The sequence below is a fragment of the Salvia hispanica genome, chromosome 4 (genome assembly GCF_023119035.1).
Source record: "Salvia hispanica cultivar TCC Black 2014 chromosome 4, UniMelb_Shisp_WGS_1.0, whole genome shotgun sequence".
Lineage (NCBI taxonomy): Eukaryota > Viridiplantae > Streptophyta > Magnoliopsida > Lamiales > Lamiaceae > Salvia > Salvia hispanica.
The window spans coordinates 18830274-18852077 of NC_062968.1; the positions used below are offsets into that span (position 1 = coordinate 18830274).

The window sequence follows — 21804 nt, forward strand, 5'->3', positions numbered from 1 at the left end:
CCATAATATGATAATACCACCATGTATGAAACTGGAACCATTATTAATCTTATTTTTAAAAAATTAAAAAGGAGGAAAAAAATACTAATAGCATAAAATATAATAGCTTGATTAAGAGAGTGTTATGTTTCCTTAATCTACCCACAACTATTACTCATGTACATGAAAAAATGTATTCTCTCCTAAAAAATAATTTTGATAGCGCACATCACAAAATTTAATATTACTTCCATCCAAAAAAAATATACTCCTACTTTTAACATTTTGGGTCGTCCACCAAAATTTGACCAATTTGTAAATATAGAAAGTTTTAAATATTAAAATACGGAGTGCTAATAATGTGAATTTCACAATCCATTAAAATTACTCTCTTACTTTTTCCTCTTCTCTCTTCCTTTACCAATTGTGCTCGTATCATACACAACTATGTCTATTTTTGGTGGACGAAAGTAGTATATAATTAAAAAAATAAAAGAAATAGGAAATTAATTAATTAAATATCATTAGTGAAAAAATGAGATATAATCCATTAATTTTTGTTTATCATGAATGGATAAATACTAGTTTTAGTGCAATGATCAAAATAGAAAAATATGATTATTTTTATGAAAAGAGTTTTAATATAAAAAGTGAAATTGGACTATCTTTACTAATTTGCCAATAATTTGATTTTAAAATTTCATTTTTATTTATCACATAATATCATTTGCCAATAAATGTTTAGCTGCAACAAAAAATAATACTATAGTATAGTGAATTATTGATACGATTAGTTTGAGTGTACTACTGAAATTAAATTACTCTTTTAAAGAGAAAAAATAAATTAAATCATACACTAGTACGTATTATTTGCATGGTTGATTCAAACCTAACCGATATATTTTATTCTTTTATTCGTAATCACTACTTGAAAAAGAACGCTTTAACAAATGGTAGAGTGAAAGCAACCATTGCCCGATCAATAGTAAAAGTGGTTCGATTTAAATTACTTAATTCACTAAAGTGTTACATTAGGACCATTCATTAATCATGACAGGTTCGTATGTCATTGTCATGATACAATTATTGCCTATACACAAATATATCGTGGATTTTTTAAATATGGATCTTATCCATTATGATCTAGCTGGTATATAATATTAATAAAAGAGCATGATTGGATCATAGGAAACAAAAATTGCTTTCTTCACTATAATACAAAAATATACTACTGTATTTTATTTCAATTTTATTGTTGGCCCGTACACAAGCAAGCATGCTTAGGGCAATCCTATTGGAGAATGTAAATGGAGTCTTTAGTTTAAATTGATTCGAATCTTTGCTTGTCATGATTGTCATTTGATCATAGTTGCAAATAAAATAACTTGGCCTGTTGCACTTTTGTGATTTGTATAATGTAATGGGAGTTTATTAATCAAATTTTAATTTGCCAACATTATTTAAGATTAGGACATTATTGACATAAAATCCTCAAAGTGCTGGCCCATAGGCCCAAATATAAGAACTCTATCAATTCGGTTCATTAGTATTAAGTTAATCGATGCGGCGTAAACATCCCTAATCACTCGAACATCTTAAAAGACGTTATTTAAGCTAGAGCTTCGACAATACATTTACAATGAATGGATGTCGTTAAAATAGGGGGTAATGTCTCGGTGATGACATCTATCTAGGGTGACCGACGTTCGTAAAGTCATTTTCTTGCCCAACCAAACCCAAAAGAGACACTTTTTGTATAGAAGCAAAGATGTTGCATGTAAAGACGTAGAAGAAGAAGACTGAAGACACCAAGTTGTGTTTATTACTCTCTTGCTTTGTCTTTGTGAAGACGATTAGGCACGCGGCGGATGACAAGAAGGCCTACTTTGCGGAACGACGGGAGTCGGCGCGCAAGGACGTGGAGCGCGCATTTGGTGTGCTCCAGTCTCGATGGGCGGCAATTAAGGGTCCAACGCGTTTGTGGGATGTCAAATGCGTTGCCGATATAATGTACGTCGCATTATCATGCACAACATGATCGTCGAAGACGAAGGCGTACAACTGACTAGTTGGGCCAATGACGATGAAGCCGGACCAAGCCACGGAAACGGCCACCCCTAGCGTACGACATGGGGTACCTCTCGATGAAGTCGGCCGCCTCCAGGAATATATCGACATGCGCCAAGTGGATGCTCATATTCAACTCCAAAAGGATATAATTAAAGAGTTGTGGGCACGAAAGACTGTACGGCGATAGTTTTTTTACTTTTATGTAATTTATTTTTTTAAATGAATGTACTTTTTTTTAATGCAATTAATGAATTTTTCCGTATATGTCTCGTAAATTTAATTCCGTAAATGTAGTTGTTTTGAATTATTTTTATTGCGGTGGCCTATGGCTGACCTATTTGAGTAAATGCTGACGTGGCAGGTGGATTTTTAGTGCTGCTGACGTGGCAGGGAGAGAGAGTGGCTGGCCTATGGCTGGCCGATTTCTATTGTGGATGCTCTTAGGTCTCACATTCCACTAACTCACTTCACTCACATTTTATTATAAAATCAATATAAAAATATAGAACCCACATTCCACTAATTTTTTCAACCAACATTTTTTACATTTCTTAAAACTCATGCTCGATCAAAGAGTGACACTTAATCGGGGCGGAGGGAGTAATTAATATTTTTGTTTACTTGTTCTTGGCTTACTAAACTTTAGAATTCTAGGATTTCTTATTAGTTACTCAGGGATAACATTTTTTATATCAAGACCTAGAATTTATGTATTTATTACTATGTGACAGTGTGTCTGATTTTGACAAATTATTGGATGGTTTAGTAGTATGCTATAAAATCGAAAGAGTAGTAGTATGCTAGATAGAATAGATAATGCAATAGATCAATAAGATTGAAAAACTTAAAATTAATTAGAGAGGACGCTTGAGATCATAAGATCATTTAATTGAGAGTTACAATGTATGACGCTTAACCGACTATTGAGTGTAACCAAAAATCTAAAGTTGTCCAAAAGGAGATTTAGCATATAGTAGTATTGGTGATCTTCTTTGTAATTCCTTGAGTCGCGATAAAATATCATAATAATACTTAATTCTACAAAGAGTTAAGTAAAATCAATATCTTACCATTCGCGCTTTTGATGACTTATTCTCGTATTCTATTCATCCCATAAATAAAAATATTTAGAATGACACGAGAATTAACACATAATTAATAAATTGGTATGAATTTGCATCCATTATTAACTAGTACTGGTGAATATTTCAATAATTAATGAGTAGAGTTAATGTGAGATATTGTTTACCCTCACAATTATGATCGCCACTTAAGAAAGTCTCGCAGCATGTCATTCTACTATAACATGAGATACAATTCTACTAGGAGTATAAAAGGTAGTAAGAAATTGAAAATGGATATAACATGAGACCAATGTATGAGAAATGCAATAACAAATTATTGCATTTATAATCTTTTTCAACCTTTGAAATTGCATTCAATTAACAATCCTTTAGGATTGAACTGCATATAGGTACAGGCATGTAACCTTCTAGAAGCCTGTATGATGTTTAAAATTTCAAATTTGCCTTTGTAGCAAATAGGTGACTTTTTTTCATACTCGAGTAAGGTAAATAGTCACTTGACTTTTGTGTTGCAAAGTTAATACTCCATGATTATAATATAGTTTGACCTATTACAACTTACAAGCCATATTGGCTATACTGTCTTGATTAATAATATCTCTTTGTTCAGATTGTATTGATAAAATAGGAGTGTTTGTATACAATAAACAAACATATAGTATCTGATTTTAAAGTTTGAGCCAATAAGGAAAATATTTAATTTGCTATCTTGAATAGTGTAGACTTCTATATATTGTATTAAGCATTACTATATCTTAATATATGAAATGACAGATATAAATGTCCTTCTTTATTCAATGAACACAAATTTATGAATTTTTTTAAAGTTAATATTTTTATTTTCAAACTAGAGTATAAAGCGGGGATTAAATAAATATAGACTAAAGTCCAATTATGGTCCCTTACATTTGTCTTAAAATTCTTTTTGACCCCTTATATTAAGTTTGTGATCTTTTGGTCCCTAACACATTGTTTTGGTACTTTTTAGTCCCAAACATATTGTTTTGGTCTAAAATAACTATTTTTTTTATTAATATTAACAGTCAAAATGTTTGATCAATTTAATAACTTTATCATAATGTAGGACTAAAGTCCAATTTTGATCCCGTATATTTTCATAAAATTCTTTTCGGGTCTCATACATTGAGTTTGTGACCTTGTTTGGGACCAAAATGTACCAAAACAATATTTTAGGGACCAAAATGTCACAAACTTAATGCATGAGACCAAAAAGAATTTTAGAGCAAATGTACTGGACCAAAATTAGACTTTAATCATAAATATATAAAAGCATACATCTTTTCAGTTATTTATGACTTTTTATTTATGAATTATTGGGAATATGATTTAAATTGATAATTCAAATTCGAACAAGAAAGGGTCCACAGCTCGACAAAATTTAAAATTAGTAGCCGTTTATAATAACATAATTAAATAATTTAGCATTCACACCTTTGCCGTCTTTCCGAATATACCCCAATTCAAATTCAAAACCCCAGAGCGCGATCTCATCTCAGCCGTTCATCGTTGCCCCTTTTGCGTTTTCGATCTCATCCTAGCCGTCCATCTTAGCTCCTCCTTACAAAATTTGAATTTTCCCAACAGTAGTCGCTCACTGAGAGAGAGATCCCCACTCGAGGGAGAGAGAGAGAGAGAGAATTCTGCATTTGTATCTAATTCAAATGGGATGAAATTAGTAGTGGTGAATTTGAATCGATACTTTCTCTAGGAGCAATCACTAATCTCAGCAGGAAACAGATTTCTTTATCTCTCTCTCATCTCACAACCAGAAGAAACAATTACAACCTTTCACCGTGCTGGAATCCTTTTCCTCACTTCCTCTGCCAGGTTGGATTCGCCGCTCAATTTTAATTTGAATTGAAATGTTCAATCTTTGAGCTTTTAGTATAATAGAGCGCTTATTCCTGCCCTAGTTTTATCGTTTTTCTCTGTGGGGGTTACGGTAGAATGTTGAGGGACTTCAAATTCTTGCGCCGCAATCCGGCCAAGAACGCTAATGCAGAGGAAGTCGAGAATGTGCCTCCGAATTCTAGGGATTCGGTGAACCCTCAGATAAGCACAGAACCCTCACGGCCTCCTTTCAATGCAATTCCGGAGACACGGATCCCGAAGAGCGTTCCAGATCAGGATATCAACAGGCCTACTCGAGCTGACCGAACTCCAGCAAAGGCAAAATGGAAATATTCAGATACATCAATGCCCCTCCGCACACCAGAGAAATATGGGGCAATGTCGAGAACTCGGTACAATTGGGCTCAGAAGAGTGAGAATCCATCAAATGATGCTGCTGTGGAGCTAAAGGAGGATGGCCGAGTAGCATCAAATGCGAATACTCCATGTTCTACGAGGACAGGTGCCAGAGGTACCTTGAGTTATTCAGAGTGTAATTCCCTTCAGTCCACGCCTACTAAGAGCGTGAGCAAGCCTCCAAATCCGGGTTTTTCTATGCCTAGTGGTTCTAGGACAGTATGCAGCAACATGAGTGCCAGGATGGGGAACTATGCTGCATTGTCTAAAGGGATCCCGAGCTCTTGTAACACAACAACTGCTGTTAACACTGTCGAAGTCCCTTATTTCGAGCTCAAAGAAGATCCTTCATTCTGGATGGAACACAATGTGCAAGTAAGTTACTTCTCTTTCCAGTTGTGTTGTTGAAGAATGCTTGTCAATTGATATTCTGCCTAATTTCATGCTACTGATTGATTATCTTCTAAAAATTTGAATCTTCAGGTCTTGATTCGTGTACGGCCACTGAATAACATGGAGAAAAGCAGTTTTGGTTTCAGTAGATGCTTGAAGCAGGAGACTGCACAAAGCATAACCTGGATCGGGCAGCCTGAGACGCGGTTTATGTTTGATCATGTAGCATGTGAAGGAATCGACCAGGTTTATTATTGATTGATTACAAATGAATTTGGTGATGGAAATGGTTGACTAATGCTTTTTATATGTAGGAAACACTTTTCAGGATGGTTGGCTTGCCCATGGTAGAGAATTGCTTGTCTGGGTACAATAGCTGCATGTTTGCATACGGACAGGTAATGCTTTAACATACACATTTCTGTTTCTGATGGTCCGGTCTGTGAGTCTGTCTACTTTCTTGAATCATTTGCTGCCAAACTATGCTTCTGGTTGAACTGTATCAAATATTGTTCTCTTACTCAGTATTAGTTCTCACTATAATATTTCTACATGTAGACGGGTAGTGGGAAGACTCATACAATGCTTGGCGAGATTGATGACCTTGAAATCAAGCCTAGCACCAACCGGGGAATGACGCCTCGCATATTTGAATTCTTATTTGCCAGGATTAGAGCGGTAACCATGATTGTTTTACTTTATTTCTTTTGATGTTTTGGTGTGTGTGAAAGTTGCTTCCTGATACAAGAAATTGAAATGATGCCTTCTCATTATAGGAAGAAGAAAGCCGTAGAGATGAGCAACTAAAGTACATTTGCAAATGCTCTTTTCTTGAGATTTACAATGAACAAATCACTGACCTTCTTGATCCTTCATCCTCAAATTTAATGGTACTTCCACTCTCCAATAGGTTGATTTCCCCGTGTGATATTATACGAATGCAGTTGGTAATGACTTTTTTTCTTTTGTATAAGTTACGCGAGGACATGAAAAAAGGCGTGTATGTTGAAAATCTATCAGAATTTGAAGTCCACACGGTCGGAGACATTCTGCAGCTTTTGACTCAGGTAATCATATACTCCTAGTATTATTTTATGCCTTTTAATTTGTTATGTTTCACACTTTCTTTAAGGATGTATACTTGCATCCTCGTGAATGCTTTCTGCAGCATGTAATTAGGAATTAATTTTCGTGTCTGTCTCAGGGTGCATCAAATAGGAGAGTTGCTGCGACAAACATGAACAGAGAAAGCAGCCGTTCACACAGTGTTTTTACATGTGTGATTGAAAGTAAGTGGGAGAAGGACTCTGCGACCAACTTCCGTTTCGCCAGGCTGAATCTCGTTGATCTTGCTGGTTCTGAAAGGTATCAAGTATTTTTTTTAACTGAATGTTGGTGGAGTAATGAATTCTGGCTCAAAACTGTATATCATTTTAATGTTGCGATTCCCAACAGGCAAAAGTCCTCCGGTGCTGAGGGAGAGCGCCTGAAAGAAGCTGCAAGTATCAATAAATCATTGTCAACGCTAGGGTATTATACTGTTTTTGAGCATGTTAAAATAGGATATTTCTGTTTTTTTTCGTCTTCCTTTTGCTTTGACACGGATGAATATTCTTCTTGCTTTTCAGCCACGTGATTATGGTCTTAGTGGATGTAGCACATGGAAGACCAAGACATGTTCCTTATAGAGATTCAAGATTGACATTTCTCCTCCAGGTGAAGAATTAGTTTGTATTTTCTAATTATCACAAAGTGTACAAAATATTCTCCTATGGTTCTTAACTGAAATGGAATAACAGGACTCTCTTGGCGGAAACTCAAAAACAATGATAATAGCTAATGTCAGCCCATCTATCTGGTAAAATATCAACTTTCTGGAGTTACCATTTTCCTTGTTTACATATCTCGAGAAGCATTTGTGTGTTGGTTACTTGGTTTAAATTTTCAATTGTCCCTTTCTTTTGTCTGCTATGAATCTTAAATCTCAATTCATCTACAGCTCTGCAGCTGAAACCTTGAATACATTGAAGTTCGCTCAACGAGCAAAACTGATTCAGAACAATGTAAGCTTCTTTGCACCCACAGAAAAAAGTAGGTCACTTTGGACGTTAATGAATAATGCTTATACATGCTGTTTCGGCATATTTTTCATGATACAGGCTATCATCAATGAAGATTTATCTGGAGATGTTGTTGCTTTGAAACATCAGATACTATTGTTGAAGGTCAAACTAGCTTCATATGGTTTCAACTGTACAGAAATCAGTCTGACAATTTTTTTTACAACTAAACTTATAATTTTTCATTTAACAGGAGGAACTGTCTGCCCTCAAACGTGAAAGGGTAAATCGTTCACTGTTGTTTAGCCCTGCCAATGATCTAGACTCAAAAATCAATGAAGAGGATGATTCAAATGGAGGAGGAATTTCACAGACACACATGGGAAATTTACTTGGAAATGAATCTGAGGGAGTTATCAGAGTATCTAGTAAACAGGTTAGAAGTGCCTCACTATCTTGCAAAAGAATGTATTGTCCCTTTCAGAATTCCGGAACTAAGTTTAAGGATATGAATTAGCATAAGTTTTGTATTTGACACATGTTCTTGTGGAATCATTAACTTGTCTCACATGTCTTAAGTGCACTAAATCATGTTCTATACCCCTGATTTCAAGAGTTATGCAAGACAACAATGCCCATTGCAACCTTTCTCCAGATGATATCTCTTGTTAGATTGAATAGATTTGTCACAATGGTCTGGAACTTGTTAACTTTTATACTATGTTGGTTTTGAATTTGCTTCTTTTTTCCTTAATCTCTGACATTAGTATCAGATATCAATGTTGATGCTCATGATTCTGTTTCTTCAGTCTGTGTATGCTTATGCATAACTGATGCTCTCCTACTCCTTGTCGTTTTTGTTACAGTTAAAATCCTTGGAAACTACACTTGCTGGTTCCCTAAGGAGGGAAAGGATGGCAGAAACATCAGTAACTCAATATGAAGCTGAGATTGAGCAGTTGAACCGCCTTGTATATTTCACCCCTCTTTTTGTGCTTCAACTAGCATCAGTTTAAAAGAGTGTAAACTGATTAATTTCTTTAACACATTGCTTTTCAGGTTAGTCAAAGGGAAGAGGACACTAGGTGCACAAAAATGATGTTAAAGTTTAGAGAAGACAAAATTCAAAGAATGGAGTCTCTTGTTGGTGGTTTGATGTCAGCAGATGACTATTTAAGGGAAGAAAACAATGCACTTTCTGAAGAAATTCAGCTCCTGCAGTCAAGACTTGACAAAAATCCTGAAGTCACACGATTTGCAGCTGAAAATATTAGGCTTTTAGATCAAGTTCGGCAGTACGTGCTGCTAATCATTATGTCTTATTAGGTTATTTTAAACACTTGTTTCATTTCATATATGAAAATTCTGTTGTGGATCATTCAGGTTTCAAGATTTTTACGGAGAAGGGGAGAGAGAAATGCTGATAAATGAAGTATCTGAACTACGAAATCAGGTATATTGACTACAAAACTGTCTCATGTCTTATACTTCTGAAAGAGTAACCTCTAATAACTGATTTTATTTTTTATGACAGCTTGCATTCTTCCTCGATGGTAATCTCAAGCAATCTAATCACCTCAAAGTGAAGGTGACATACCGCGAACCTCTCTCTATAAATCTTGTTTTCAAGCTCAAGCTAGTTTATAACTAAGATTGAGTGAATCGGTTCTTCGAAAACCATTTTTAAGTAAAATTCTTCAGAAACCTTAATATTGTTGTTTCTATTCTGCAACAGGATTCAAATAACGAAAATGGCTTGCTTCAAGAGGAGGTTTGTCTTCTCTTATATCTAACATTAAGCTTATGCTTTAAAGTTTACCATAAATCATGCTCCTTAATATAAATTTGTCTTACAGTTACAGAAAACTCTTTCTGACCTAAATGAAAGCAAGATCAAGCTTAACAGTATCCTGGAAGAAAATACCAAGCTCCATAGGTGACTCATTAGACTCATATCTAGATTTCCTCTAGCCATTATGATCTCACTTCTTAAGTCATGTTCTTATGCTAATCTGTTGCAGAGAAATTGAAGAGTTGCGCGCTTCATCAAATGCTGAAATTATTTATTCCCAAGAACATGATTGCAGCACAGAAGTTATTAAGGTACTGTAACAGGATGCCAATATTAGTGTAACTAAGATAAAGAACAGAAATAACAAAGAATCTTCCTTTTATATCGATGTTTCATTAGGTGATCTAATTGTCATTGCTCAAATATGAATCTACCTCAGTAGTGAAGCTACATTTCAGTTATTTAATTAACATACGTGTCTTTATTTCAGGAACCCATAGTAGAAGTTCCTCTTTCTTCTGATCAGGAAACAAGGACCAATGGGAGAGAGAAAGATGGAACAACATGTCGGAGTCTCCGGATGAGTGCAGAAGGCATCATGGATTTACAACTGGAGCTGGATATTCTGAAAATCATTATAGAAGAGGAGAGGCTGTACCATTCAGAACAAGTGGAAACAGCCAAATCTCTATACCAAGAACTACAGTTCTCAAAGGAAATGGTTGCCTCAGTCACTAAAGATTATGAAAAACTGCAGGAAGAGCTCAATACTGCAAAAATGGTTGTTGAAGCTCTTGAGTCTGAACAAATTCAGTCCATTAATGAGATAGAAGATCTCAGAAGCAATAATGAGCGTTTTGAAGAAAAGTTAAAGGAGAAGGAGCTTGAAATTTCTTATTTAAAGAATCAAGCATCTTGTAAAGAGCTCAATGATCTCTCATTGTATAAGTCTTCAGAGAAGGATGTCTCTCCTTTAGAACTGAAGTTGAAGAAGATGCATGCATCTCTTGAAATGGCTAAGAGAATGAATGCTATGTATCAAAATGATCTTGCATATCAAGCGTCTGATCAGGACGAAATGGAGGAAGTTCGAAAGCAAGTAGAGGGGGAAACTGCACAGGTGATTGTTTGCTTGCAAGAAGAACTTTCTGGCCTTCAACAGGAAGTCCATGAGAGTAAAATGAAGGAGATGGAAACAAGTGACAGGTTTGCCCAACTTCAAACTGAAATGCAGATTATGGAGGAAAATTTACGTTCAAGGAATGAAGACAATGCAAAATATTCTGAATTGCTTGAAGACAAAGAAAAGCAATTGAGAATACTGACTGAAGAATGGAATTCAGTTACCGGTGAAATTGAAGGTATTCTCGCTGATGGGAGTACAGCTCTTAATGATGCATCTGACCAGACTGATCTTATCTCCAGATCATTCCATCATAAAAGAAGTTTGATCTCTCAACAGTTTGGAAGAATAAAACAATATGTATTTGAAAAGGAGTTACTTATTACCGAGCTTAATCAATTTTTAAAGGATGCGGTTGACAGAAAAGATGACTTGGAGCGCATGCTGAGGTCTCTTAGAGGGGCAACAGTGGTTATGACTGAGGCTCATCAGAAAGAGTGCAGCGAGAAGGATAAAGAAATTCTCTTTTTAACATCCGACTTAAATAATAAGACATCCACTGTGGCAGATCTCCGGAACATAATTAAGCATGGAGAGGATCAGCTCAAAACAGCATCATCTTGTGCAACAGCTGCTTTGGTTATTGTGAACAGATTGTCGGAGTTGAACTCTAACTATCACAATGCGCTGCAAGATAAGGAGCTTCAGATTCGAGAGTTTGAAGAAGCCATGACCAGAAAAGATTCATATCTCCAAAATCAGGCTTTAGTAGTAGATGAAGCAAATGGATTGACTTGCTCTCTCCAAAAGAAACTAGAATCATCAGAGGAATATTGTGCAAAACTGACTCTTGAACTCTCTGAAGAACGAAAATTGAGGGAAAATCTAGAGGTAAATCTGGAAAAGAATGAAGAACATAAAATTTCTGAAGCCAGGGAACAACTTCAGGAACTACATTCTGGGGTCTCATCACTAAAGTTATGGATGAATCAGTATGAAATGCAGAGTGGATCTCCTCAGAAAGATAAAGAATCAGAGATGCCTATCTGTTCTGCTAGTGATGCATGTGAATCTCGGGTATGTAAATGTTGATATTATTCAAATTTCCCATAGAGCCTCAACTTTTTTTTTTAATCTCTAACTGACTAGTTTCATATTGCTGCAGACAGGTACAAGAATAGTGCAAGATTTCAATGATGTAAGGTCTGGTAATAATGGTGGTGTGGAAACTGAGTCTGAAATTACTTTGCATAGCTCAATCGGGAGCGATCCTGCTATAATTCTCTTGAAGAAAGAGATAAAATGTGCCCTTAAAAGTTTTAAAGAAGTGCAAGCCCAGATGGATAAAATGCAATCTGAAAAAGAAGAAATTTTGGCGTCTGAAAGATGTAATCAGAAGAGCATTGAGTCTCTTCTAAATCAGACAATTGTCTTTAGAGACGCAATAAATAATTTTGAAGGTGTATTTGAGCTCAAAGTAAGTGCTGTAGATGGTAAGATACGGAGAATGGAAGAAGCAGTACAAGAATCTTTTGATTCATGGTTCCGGCAAACAGAGGTAGGATGTTTAGTTCATAGTCTATGTTTTCAGAGTTTATATGCACTGTGATTATCATGCTTCTCTAGTGTTTTTTCTGCTTTGTGAATATCTGTATATCACAATCCATCATACTTTAACAACCTCACAGCACTTCAGTAACATCTAAGCAGTGACTATGAGTCTATTGACTGAATTTAAGGGAAAATCTATTATAAATAGAACAAATAGTCTTTCTACTAATGGCACCACATGTATGATTATATATTATGGACTCACAGCCTCTTCCACAGTTCCACTAAGTCTTTGGATCCCATTTTGCAGTTACTGGAAGATGAGCTTGATGATGCTAAACTCGTTGCTGCTCAGAAAACCATTGAAGCTTCATGCATTCTTAAGAAATTTGAAGAGGTCCAGGACACAGTGAAAGAAGCAGACATAATGATAAATGAGTTGGTGATAGCTAATGAAGCCTTGAAGCTTAGTGCTCATGATATAAAAGCAAAGGAAAATGAATTTAGCACTGAGATGATGAAACTCAAGGAAGAAATCCAAAGCCTGAAACTGTCCAATAATCTGATGAATCAGAATTATGTGGAACTGGAGAAAAGGTATGACGCTGATTTTGTCATCATGAAGAGGATGATTTCTGAACTTGAGGATGTCATTTTAGAAGTCCAGTCCACTTCGATGGAAGAGTGGATGTCTGTGGCATCAGATTTCCTCAGCATGAAGTATCAAATTCGTGAATCGACTGAATCTATTAGAAAATTGCTAGAGGAGGTCTGGTCAGAGATTATTTCCAAGGATTGTGCTGTATCTGTGTTGCATCTATGCCACATGGGAATTCTCTTGGAAACTGCGAATGGACTAAATGCAGAAAATGGTTTTCTGCACCATGGTTTATGTGAGTCAAACTCCACTATTTCAGAACTTCGGGAGCACAATGTTAGATCAAGAAGGGAGCTTGAAATGTGCAGAGTTTTGAAAGGCAAGTTGCTATCAGATATCAAGACAGGTTTTGATCGCATATCAAGTAAAGTTGATGAAACTGGGGAAGTCACTCTTAAACTTACCTCTTTCAAAAAAAAGATACAGGATCTGCAGTATCAGGAGGAGGTGATGCTGCAAAGGTCGAATGACATTGGATCCGAACTAACCATGCTAATGAAGGAGCTTGATCTCAGCAACAAACAAGCACTGGCTTCTATTATGGACCAGGAAAAACTACTGAAGGAAAAAGATGAATTACTTCAGTATCAAGAGGAAAATTTCTTGCTAGAATCGTTGGCAAAAGATTTTGAACTTTTAATTCTTTCAGATGAGTTAAAGCAGATATGTCTCCTGAAAGAAGATGCAAACGATGCTTTAGTTAGTAACCTTGAAGTCCTTGAAAATTTTAAGAAGGAAATAGTGTTTATGAGCTTAGATGCTTCTTTCAGTGAATTGATACTGCATGATAAGGAATCTAGGAATGAAAAATTAGCCGAAGATGTTAGGATGAAGGAATTCGCTATGGAAATATCTTGTAGTCGTATCTCTGAACTTCAGCAGCAAATACGAAATCTACAGAACGATATCTGTCTGCAGGATATGGAATCGCAGAGACTCCAAATTGAGCTGGCAAGGAGAGATGAAGAACATGGCAGAATGAGCTGCCTTGAGAAAGAGAATGAAAGCCTGTTGCTTCATCTAAGCAACTGTAAGGCAGACTATGAAGTACTACATCAGGAATTGGAGGATAGGAAGGTTGAATTTGAAGCTTCAGCTAGAAACACCCACAGCACTGTAGTTGCAAATCTGAGACTACAAGATAATGTTTCAGTGTTGGAGAATACCATTGCCAAGTTGGAGGAAGATCTAACTTTGGCCAGGGTGCAAATCAGAAACCTTGAACTTTCTCAAGATTCTGTTCAAGATGACTTGTGCATTAGAATCCAGGATTTGGAAAGGCAACTGGGTGAAGTCAATGCCTTGAAAGAAGAGCACACACGTTTGAGACGTGAATTGAGCCTCAAAGAGATTAAAGAGTCTGAATGCCTCCATGCTATGAATGTAAGAAGTTTGCAGAATATTGATTTGGCTGAAAATGTAGAAAAAGTAGGCTGCAATATCCTCAATGTAATTAAGGAGAAATTCGTTGAGATAGAAGATATGCTTCAGAAGATAGACCATGAAATGGACAGGGGAAGCATATTTATCGACCAGTTCCAATATGTGGAGAATCTTTCTAACCAGTTGGATTCTGAAATTCTCGCTCTCCACACAGAGTTGTCTAGAAAGGATGATATTCTCAAGGGGCTGTTATTTGACATGACTTTGCTGCAGGAATCTGCTTCCAACAGTAAAGATGAGAAAGACGACAAAGATGGCCTGCTTGCTTCTCTAAGGGCTTTAGAGAAAGATCTTGAATTAAGGTCGCTTGAACTGGAAGAAGTTGCTGCGGAGCTAGCCAGAATATCTGCTCGTGAACTGGAACTCAAAAAAGAAAATCAGAGAATAAATTCACTATCCCAAGAAAATGCCGAGCTCTTGGCCGTTTCTCAAGATGCCATTGATGCAAGAAATTCCATGGAGAAAGAATTAGGGGAGGCAAGGATCAAAATTGAGAACTTAGAGTTGGAAGTTGCTGAGATGGACGAGGCTCTTGTCAGTCTGAATAAAAATGCTGAATCATTGAAGATCAACTTGGATACTGTCACCAGTCAGAGAGATGAATTGGACAGTAAAGTTTATAATTTGACCACAGAACTTGAGATGGCGCAATCTCTTGCTGAAGAAAATGAAGCAATAGCTACTGAGGCTCGAGAGGTAAAATCTGTCCTCATATCTATTGTCTAAATAGCTGCTGCTCAGGGTACATTTCTCTAATATGTATTGATATGTTTTGGTTTTTTAATGGCAGATAGCTGAATCGCACAAAGTACATGCTGAGGAAAAGGAAGAAGAAGTGAAACTATTAGAACGGTCCATTGAAGAGCTAGAATGTACTATAAATGTACTCGAGCAAAAGGTTGATCTTGTCAAAGGAGAAGCTGAGAGGCAACGATTACAGAGAGAGGAACTTGAGCTAGAGCTTCTTGCTTTTAAAGAACACATGCAGAAAGTCAGAAGCGATGATTCTGATGTAAAAAGGTTTGACCAAAAGTTTTGCTTGAGCCTGTAAATATTGCTAGTTATTTTAAATCATCACTAAGTATTTAAAGTTAATGTATTCAGATGTCTAGAAGAAAAAGAGAAGAACCTTCAGGAGGCACATAAACGTGTTCAGCTTCTTGAAACTGAAATAGCTGCTCGAGATGCTGAGGTGATTTCCATAATATTTTATATGATTATATACCAAATTTCTGAGTTAAATGTATTACTCCTCATAACTTTCGAAATTCTAATTTGATTATACTTCTCCTGGACAGATATCCCAATGTAAAGCTCATATATCCGAGCTAAATTTGCATGCAGAGGCACAGGCTAGTGAATACAAGCAAAAGGTGGGTCTAATTCTCAAAACATGTTTGTTTAAAAGATATAGGAATGTCCTTCCCATAAAGAGGATACTAATATGAAATGATCAAATCAGTTCAAGGCATTGGAAGCTATGGTAGAGCAAGTTAAATCCGAAGTTCCTGCGTCTAGCTCAAGTTCATCATCAAACAAAATGGAGAAAATTCCTTCAAAGCCTAGAGGCTCAGGATCCCCTTTTAAATGCATAGGTTTGGGCTTAGTTCAACAAATCAAATCTGAGAAAGACGAGGAGGGAAGACAACGAATAGAGGAACTTGAGGGTCTAGCTGCAAGCAGACAGAAAGAGGTAGCTTTCCCGGGAATAAACCCCCCTCCCTCAAAACCTAACAACTTTACTTAGTGTTCCTTACCACACCTGAAATACATTTCTTTCTGTCCAGATATTCATGCTTAAGGCAAGACTGGCTGCCACAGAGAGTATGACTCATGATGTGATTCGGGATTTACTCGGTGTAAAAATGAATATGAAGAACTATGCTGTAAGTTTGCATTCTGGCAATCATGAATAAATTGTTCCAAAGTGTGTTGCCTTATCATAAAGAAGAGGATAAATGCGTCTCAGCACAGATTAATTGAACATGTCATGCATAGGGGAGTTGTTGAGACAATGTGAACTCATTAATAATGTTTGTATCTGCCAGAATTTAGTGGATAATCAGCAGATTCACTCATTAATTGAGGATGCTCAACATCATAACGCTGAAGCTGATGTCAAGGTAAATTTTTTCTCAATTTACAGTGTCATGTTTAGAAGATGAATATTTGACTGAGTTACTTTTTCAGGACCAGGAAGTTGTTAGTCTAAAGCAGCAGATAAATGAGTTCCTTAAAGAGCGTAATGGGTAATGACATGTCGAATCACTTATAAGATATATTCTCACTTAGTCGCTAGCTTACACTTGCTTCATCAAAATTTAGATGGCTAGAGGAGATCGAGAGAAAACAGGCTGAACTAATGGCTGCGCATGTTGCATTGGAAAAATTACGACAACAAGATCAACGGCTTGCAACTGAAAATGAGATGTTGAAGGTAGAAGCTTTGTTTTGTAATATTACTCAAGAAGGCCAAGTTTCCACATTTCATTAGTTTATTTAATATTCCGCCTGTGGTTTTCTCAGACAGAAAATACTATTCACAAGAAGAGGGTGATGGAACTTGAGGGTGAGATCAAGAAGTTATCAGGCCAGCAAAATATTCAACAGCGCATCCATCACCATGCAAAAATTAAGGCAAGAACTCTTTGACTCTCTTATAAAGTACGAGTAATTGTAATGAAAATCTGAATATACTTACACATTTGCACATATGTACTGAAATATAATGTGAATGTCTGGGAATGTCACAGGAAGAAAACAATTCTCTACGATGTCAAAATGAAGAACTTAGCAACAAGCTGCACAAGACAGAGGCTATTTTTTCACGTGTGAAGGAAGAGCTAGCTCAATTCCGTGTAGCAAATGGAAGAAATGCCTACATTAATTTTGATGAGGAGCAGCTATTGCACAAGAAGTTGAAGGTTAGCATGGAACGCAAAGTTCTATTCAAATGAAGCAAACACAGATACACATACAGATAAAATGGAGCCTATTCTAATACTCAGTTCCTTTCTTGAAACAGGAAACTGATGAGGAGAGGCTTCAATTAGCTCAGAAGTTACTAGGATTGTGTACTTCCGTATTAAAGGTATGATTAATTCTTTGTCTAAAGTTCTAAATCTCTTCCTTTTACCATTGAAGCAAATCCAGCAGCATGATTTACCTCGTTCTTGTGACTTGAAATGGCAGGCTGCTGGAATAACTAGACCAGCTTCTGGGATAGGCATATCTGTGGCTGAAGAAGCACTTGAGAAACTTACAAATAGGGTTGTTGCCCTTGAAATGGAACTTGAAGATGCTAAACTCAAGGTAGGTATTTGTGCCATCTTTGCTGATGGTTTTTGTTAAAGTTCATCTTGTAGTTGGATTTTGCACATCTTTGTTTTATGAATATGGTATGTTCATATTGTATTCCCCTTTTTTTGTTTCTCTAGGTACGAATCTCAGAGGAAAGAATCAGATTGTCTGAGCTGATGCCACAAACTTCTTCACCAGCAGCAGCAAGCTCAAGGACTGATGAAGCATGCCCAGAAAGAAAGCGAGCATCTCAAACTCCATTTCTTTCTTCCTTTGATCGATGAACTGATACTCGGAATTAGTTAGAGCATTTTGTATTTGTGTCTGTATTTTCTGTAAATAAATATACAAATTTTGTATATTGATCATATTCATACCCCATATATGAATATATGTATATCAAGTGATCATTGGCGATCTTGCTCCAAATTCATTATCTTTGGTAAAAGGACAAATTAGTAAAAACTGTATCAGTGAATGAAGGAAGCATGAAGAAGACGATATTGAGAGGGTGAAAAATGTAATAATTGGATTCTAAATAATTATTAATTAATCACATTTCACTAATTCACTAGTCAAAATAAAAAATTCAATGAAACATCCTAATGTAAACTCATTATTAACATCATCTATCCTTTTCTCTATCTATTTCATATTAATTTCCCACTTTTATCTTTTGACACAAATATATCGTTTAAAAAAATTAAATAAATAAGTAAATGACTTAGTTATCCCCCTACGTGTCCCCAAAATAAATTTTTTATACTCTCATAACCACGGAAATTTAAAAAAAAAAAAAAAAAGAAACTCACAACCACCGACATATTTCTGAAGTAAAGAAAAAAGGGTGAAAAAATAGGTTCTTTATCATCTCTGATATTGCTGGAGGTTTCTTGAGCCAAAGAAGATTTTTAATTTTACTCAGTTGTGCATTAATTTAGAAACAATCATTCCGGAATACGCTAAACTAAATAATTCAACACCAATAAATTTTACAAATATACTAAATTCCAGCAGTTAAGACAACAAACAGTTGATTTGGAAATCATCATCAACATACATAATGCTTTTTGTAGTGAAGATAACAAACTTTCTTTGCTTGCAGGCTTAAAAGCAATGGAGCTGGAAACAAAGCATCCTTGTCCTACAGAGGCATCCAATCACATAGCATACACTATTTCTCCACTACTATCGATGTCAAGGTCAGGGTCGCTTTCAAGATCCTCGTCCATATCATCATCGATGTCGAGGCTTCCCGTTAAATACTGGTTAAGACTGTTGGTTCCAGCAGGTGGGATGGTAGCCTCAGTTATTATCTGCATTATCTCACTATCACTCTGCATAGGCTGTTCTGGTTCTTCGAACTGATTGTTTGCCATGTTGTTGTCCATGAGATCTGCCGGGAGGTTCTTTAGAAACCACTCGTGGTTCTTGATCTCCGGGATTGAAATCCTCTGTCGACATTATCAAGTCACAGTCACGACAAAGATAATGTATGAAATTGTGAAACTGATTGACTACTACTGACCTTTGCAGGGTCCGCCACGAAGATCCTTGAGATCAGATGACGGCATTCTGGGGATATATGAACGTAGTCGGGAATGGAGTACTGCACGTTCAAGATTCGCTGCCAAACACGCCAATACCCCAATGAGGAAACAATGAGACTCAATGCGAGGTAGGATGCAATATCAACCTACCTGTATAGTCTTTCTGAAGTTTTTAGGTTCCTCGGGGTCCTCAAATGGGTATGCACCAACGAGCATGACATATAGAGTTACTCCACAAGACCATACGTCTGCGATCTATATAATTAAACGATGCATAAAACACCACATTAGTTACCTCGCACTAGCAAGTGCACAATTTAACAATGGTTTTGTATTATGTGACAATAATCATTTGTGGTGAAAATGAGTTATCTAAGTCAATCAAAGAAGAAAGTAAAAAGTCTTGTTTGGTTTAAATGAGTTATCTAAGTCAATCAAACGAGAAAGTAAAAGTCTTGACTTCACACTGTGCTCAACTGCTCATATTTGACTCCAACCTTCCTCTTAGAACAACGTGTCATGGCATAATGTATTTTATTATTCTTTGGGAAATCTTACTACGTTATGCTAGACTCATCTCTAGATCTTAGGAACTACTTACTACCTAACTGATTTCTTTATTTCACTTAGTCAACTCTACTATGAAACAAGGCTTTCCACTTTTGGTACCCTTTGGATGTGTTTGGGGTACATTAAACTTGTTTGAAGATAATTAAATAATGAGATATGGAAAACTTTGAGCTTGCATAGAAAATACATAACAAACTAACTACTCACCTTTCCGTCATATTCCTTTTTAAGCAACACTTCTGGAGCAATATATGCAGGGGTACCAACTGTTGACTTTGGCTGTGAATGAAGCACCGACGACTAAAACAGGCAACCAATGTCTCTTTAGAAATAAAATAATGAATACTCCATATAATCAACAGCTCCGTTTCCACCAAAAGAAGGCCAAACAAGTATAACTGGATATTACCTTTGAGTACCCAAAATCACAAATTTTCAGCCGAGGAGCCGGGCTACCATCGAGCAACGTATTCTCCAACTTCAAATCACGGTGGCAAATTTGCTTCATAAACACACAAAAGTGTAAGACAATTGAGAAGTAGGCTCTCTAGTTAAAAGATGGGGAAATAAGAAGCTTGATCAAGTACCATAGCATGACAGTAGCTGACCCCGGAAATAAGTTGTTGGAAGAAAAACCTTGCCTATACATCGAAGAAAAGGGATGCACCATTAACAAAAGACTGAATCTTCACTTTCCTACCAAAACAAGACGACGTCAATAATGGCTGTAAAAGAAGCTACCTCGTCCTCACTGAATCGCCCTGCATTGCATATTCGTTCGAAAAGCTCTCCTCCGGATGCATACTCCATCACAATAGCCAAATGCGTCGGCGTCAGTATCACCTAAATAAATATTTATGCAAAGAGTTATTATCTTATTATCATCAAGCACAATGAAAACATACCAAGAATATCAAGAAATGGATACTGAAACTGATTCACCTCTTTAAATCTGACGATATTGGGGTGCCTGAGAGACCTATGGTTGATGATTTCTCGCTGCACATTTTCATCAATCTATCACAATTCACAAAAGAGTTAGAATAAAAAAAGTGTGATACAATCGGCTACAAGCTTCAAATAATCAAAGAAACAGAAACATCCAACTCAACAGTGAGGCCAACACATTTCCCTCTTTCAGTAAATTGATCAAACACAAAACAAACAGTGCCCCAACACTTCAAAATCCCATGAAACTCCAAAATTAATTCAAAAACACACATCAAAAAGTTACCTTCTCGCCCCTCTCGATGTACTTAACAGCAATAAGCTCCCCCGTGAGGCGATCCCTCATCAACCGGGCGACGCCGAAATTACCCGACCCGATATCCCTAACCAGCTCATACCTATCGCTATCATGCATGATCGGCAAGTCCATCCCCGGCGGTCGATCCATCCCGAATTCGTTTAATTCCCCAAACCAATCGCCGCAATCAAGCAGCAGCTCGCATTAACACCAATAAAATAAGGCGAGAAATTGCCCAAAATAGAAAAAGGTACGTGGCGCGAGATGAATGAGGGAAGGAGGAGTTCAGGTGAGCAGTGATGGAGATAGGTTAGCAGCATGCCCTCGTGAAGAACTCACACCTCACCACCAATAATTTGACCATAAGTTTCCTCCTTTTTTATCGGATTTCCATGATCGCAGCACGTCACTTTATTGGCCTTAAAATAAAGTGGAGTCTGTGTGTGTAGTGAGCTTTGTGTGACAGAGAGGTGAGGCTGAGAGATTTTGTTGGATTATTTTTTTATTATTCAGAAAAAAAGGGAATCGTTGTTGTTGCGGTGCTGGCGTATGCATTGCATTAGCGTTAAATGGCTGCACCTAAAAAAGGAACAAGGGGCTAATTTAACGGCACGTGTCATGAGATGGTTGGGCCGCCATGGATCTCTTCTGGGCTTTCTTTTTTTTGGGCCTAGCGTGTATAGTCTGATCATAGACAATTTTTTCCGCGGTCACTA

At 36.7% G+C, this 21804-nt stretch overlaps 2 protein-coding genes across 3 annotated transcripts; one reads left to right on the forward strand and one right to left on the reverse strand.

The window, feature by feature from the left end:
- Positions 1 to 4768: 4768 nt before the first annotated feature.
- On the forward strand, positions 4769 to 18151 carry LOC125221977 (kinesin-like protein KIN-12D). 2 transcript variants are annotated; one of them, XM_048124344.1, is made up of 37 exons: positions 4769 to 4982; positions 5102 to 5777; positions 5886 to 6041; positions 6110 to 6193; positions 6354 to 6473; positions 6572 to 6685; positions 6770 to 6862; positions 7000 to 7160; positions 7251 to 7325; positions 7424 to 7511; positions 7595 to 7653; positions 7795 to 7858; positions 7955 to 8020; positions 8109 to 8291; positions 8722 to 8826; positions 8915 to 9150; positions 9239 to 9308; positions 9390 to 9443; positions 9591 to 9626; positions 9712 to 9791; positions 9877 to 9958; positions 10138 to 11847; positions 11936 to 12328; positions 12632 to 15118; positions 15213 to 15442; positions 15527 to 15614; positions 15721 to 15795; positions 15885 to 16115; positions 16210 to 16308; positions 16471 to 16545; positions 16613 to 16671; positions 16748 to 16859; positions 16949 to 17059; positions 17176 to 17346; positions 17448 to 17513; positions 17615 to 17734; positions 17860 to 18151. In XM_048124344.1, exons 2-37 carry the CDS (start codon positions 5103 to 5105, stop codon positions 18004 to 18006), a joined length of 8775 nt encoding a protein of 2924 aa, XP_047980301.1. In that variant the 5' UTR covers positions 4769 to 4982; position 5102; the 3' UTR covers positions 18007 to 18151. The 2 variants fall into 2 exon arrangements, with proteins under 2 accessions (XP_047980301.1, XP_047980300.1); XM_048124343.1 differs by having other exon boundaries at positions 4769 to 5777.
- A 546-nt stretch (positions 18152 to 18697) lies between these two features.
- Positions 18698 to 21558, reverse strand: LOC125223307 (serine/threonine-protein kinase SRK2E-like). The gene is made up of 9 exons (XM_048126389.1): positions 21077 to 21558; positions 20785 to 20859; positions 20584 to 20685; positions 20430 to 20483; positions 20252 to 20344; positions 20050 to 20142; positions 19423 to 19527; positions 19251 to 19349; positions 18698 to 19176 (listed from the first exon to the last, which is right to left on the reverse strand). The coding sequence occupies exons 1-9, from the start codon at positions 21236 to 21238 to the stop codon at positions 18883 to 18885; spliced, it is 1077 nt and encodes a 358-aa protein (XP_047982346.1). The 5' UTR covers positions 21239 to 21558; the 3' UTR covers positions 18698 to 18882.
- Between the last annotated feature and the right edge of the window lie 246 nt (positions 21559 to 21804).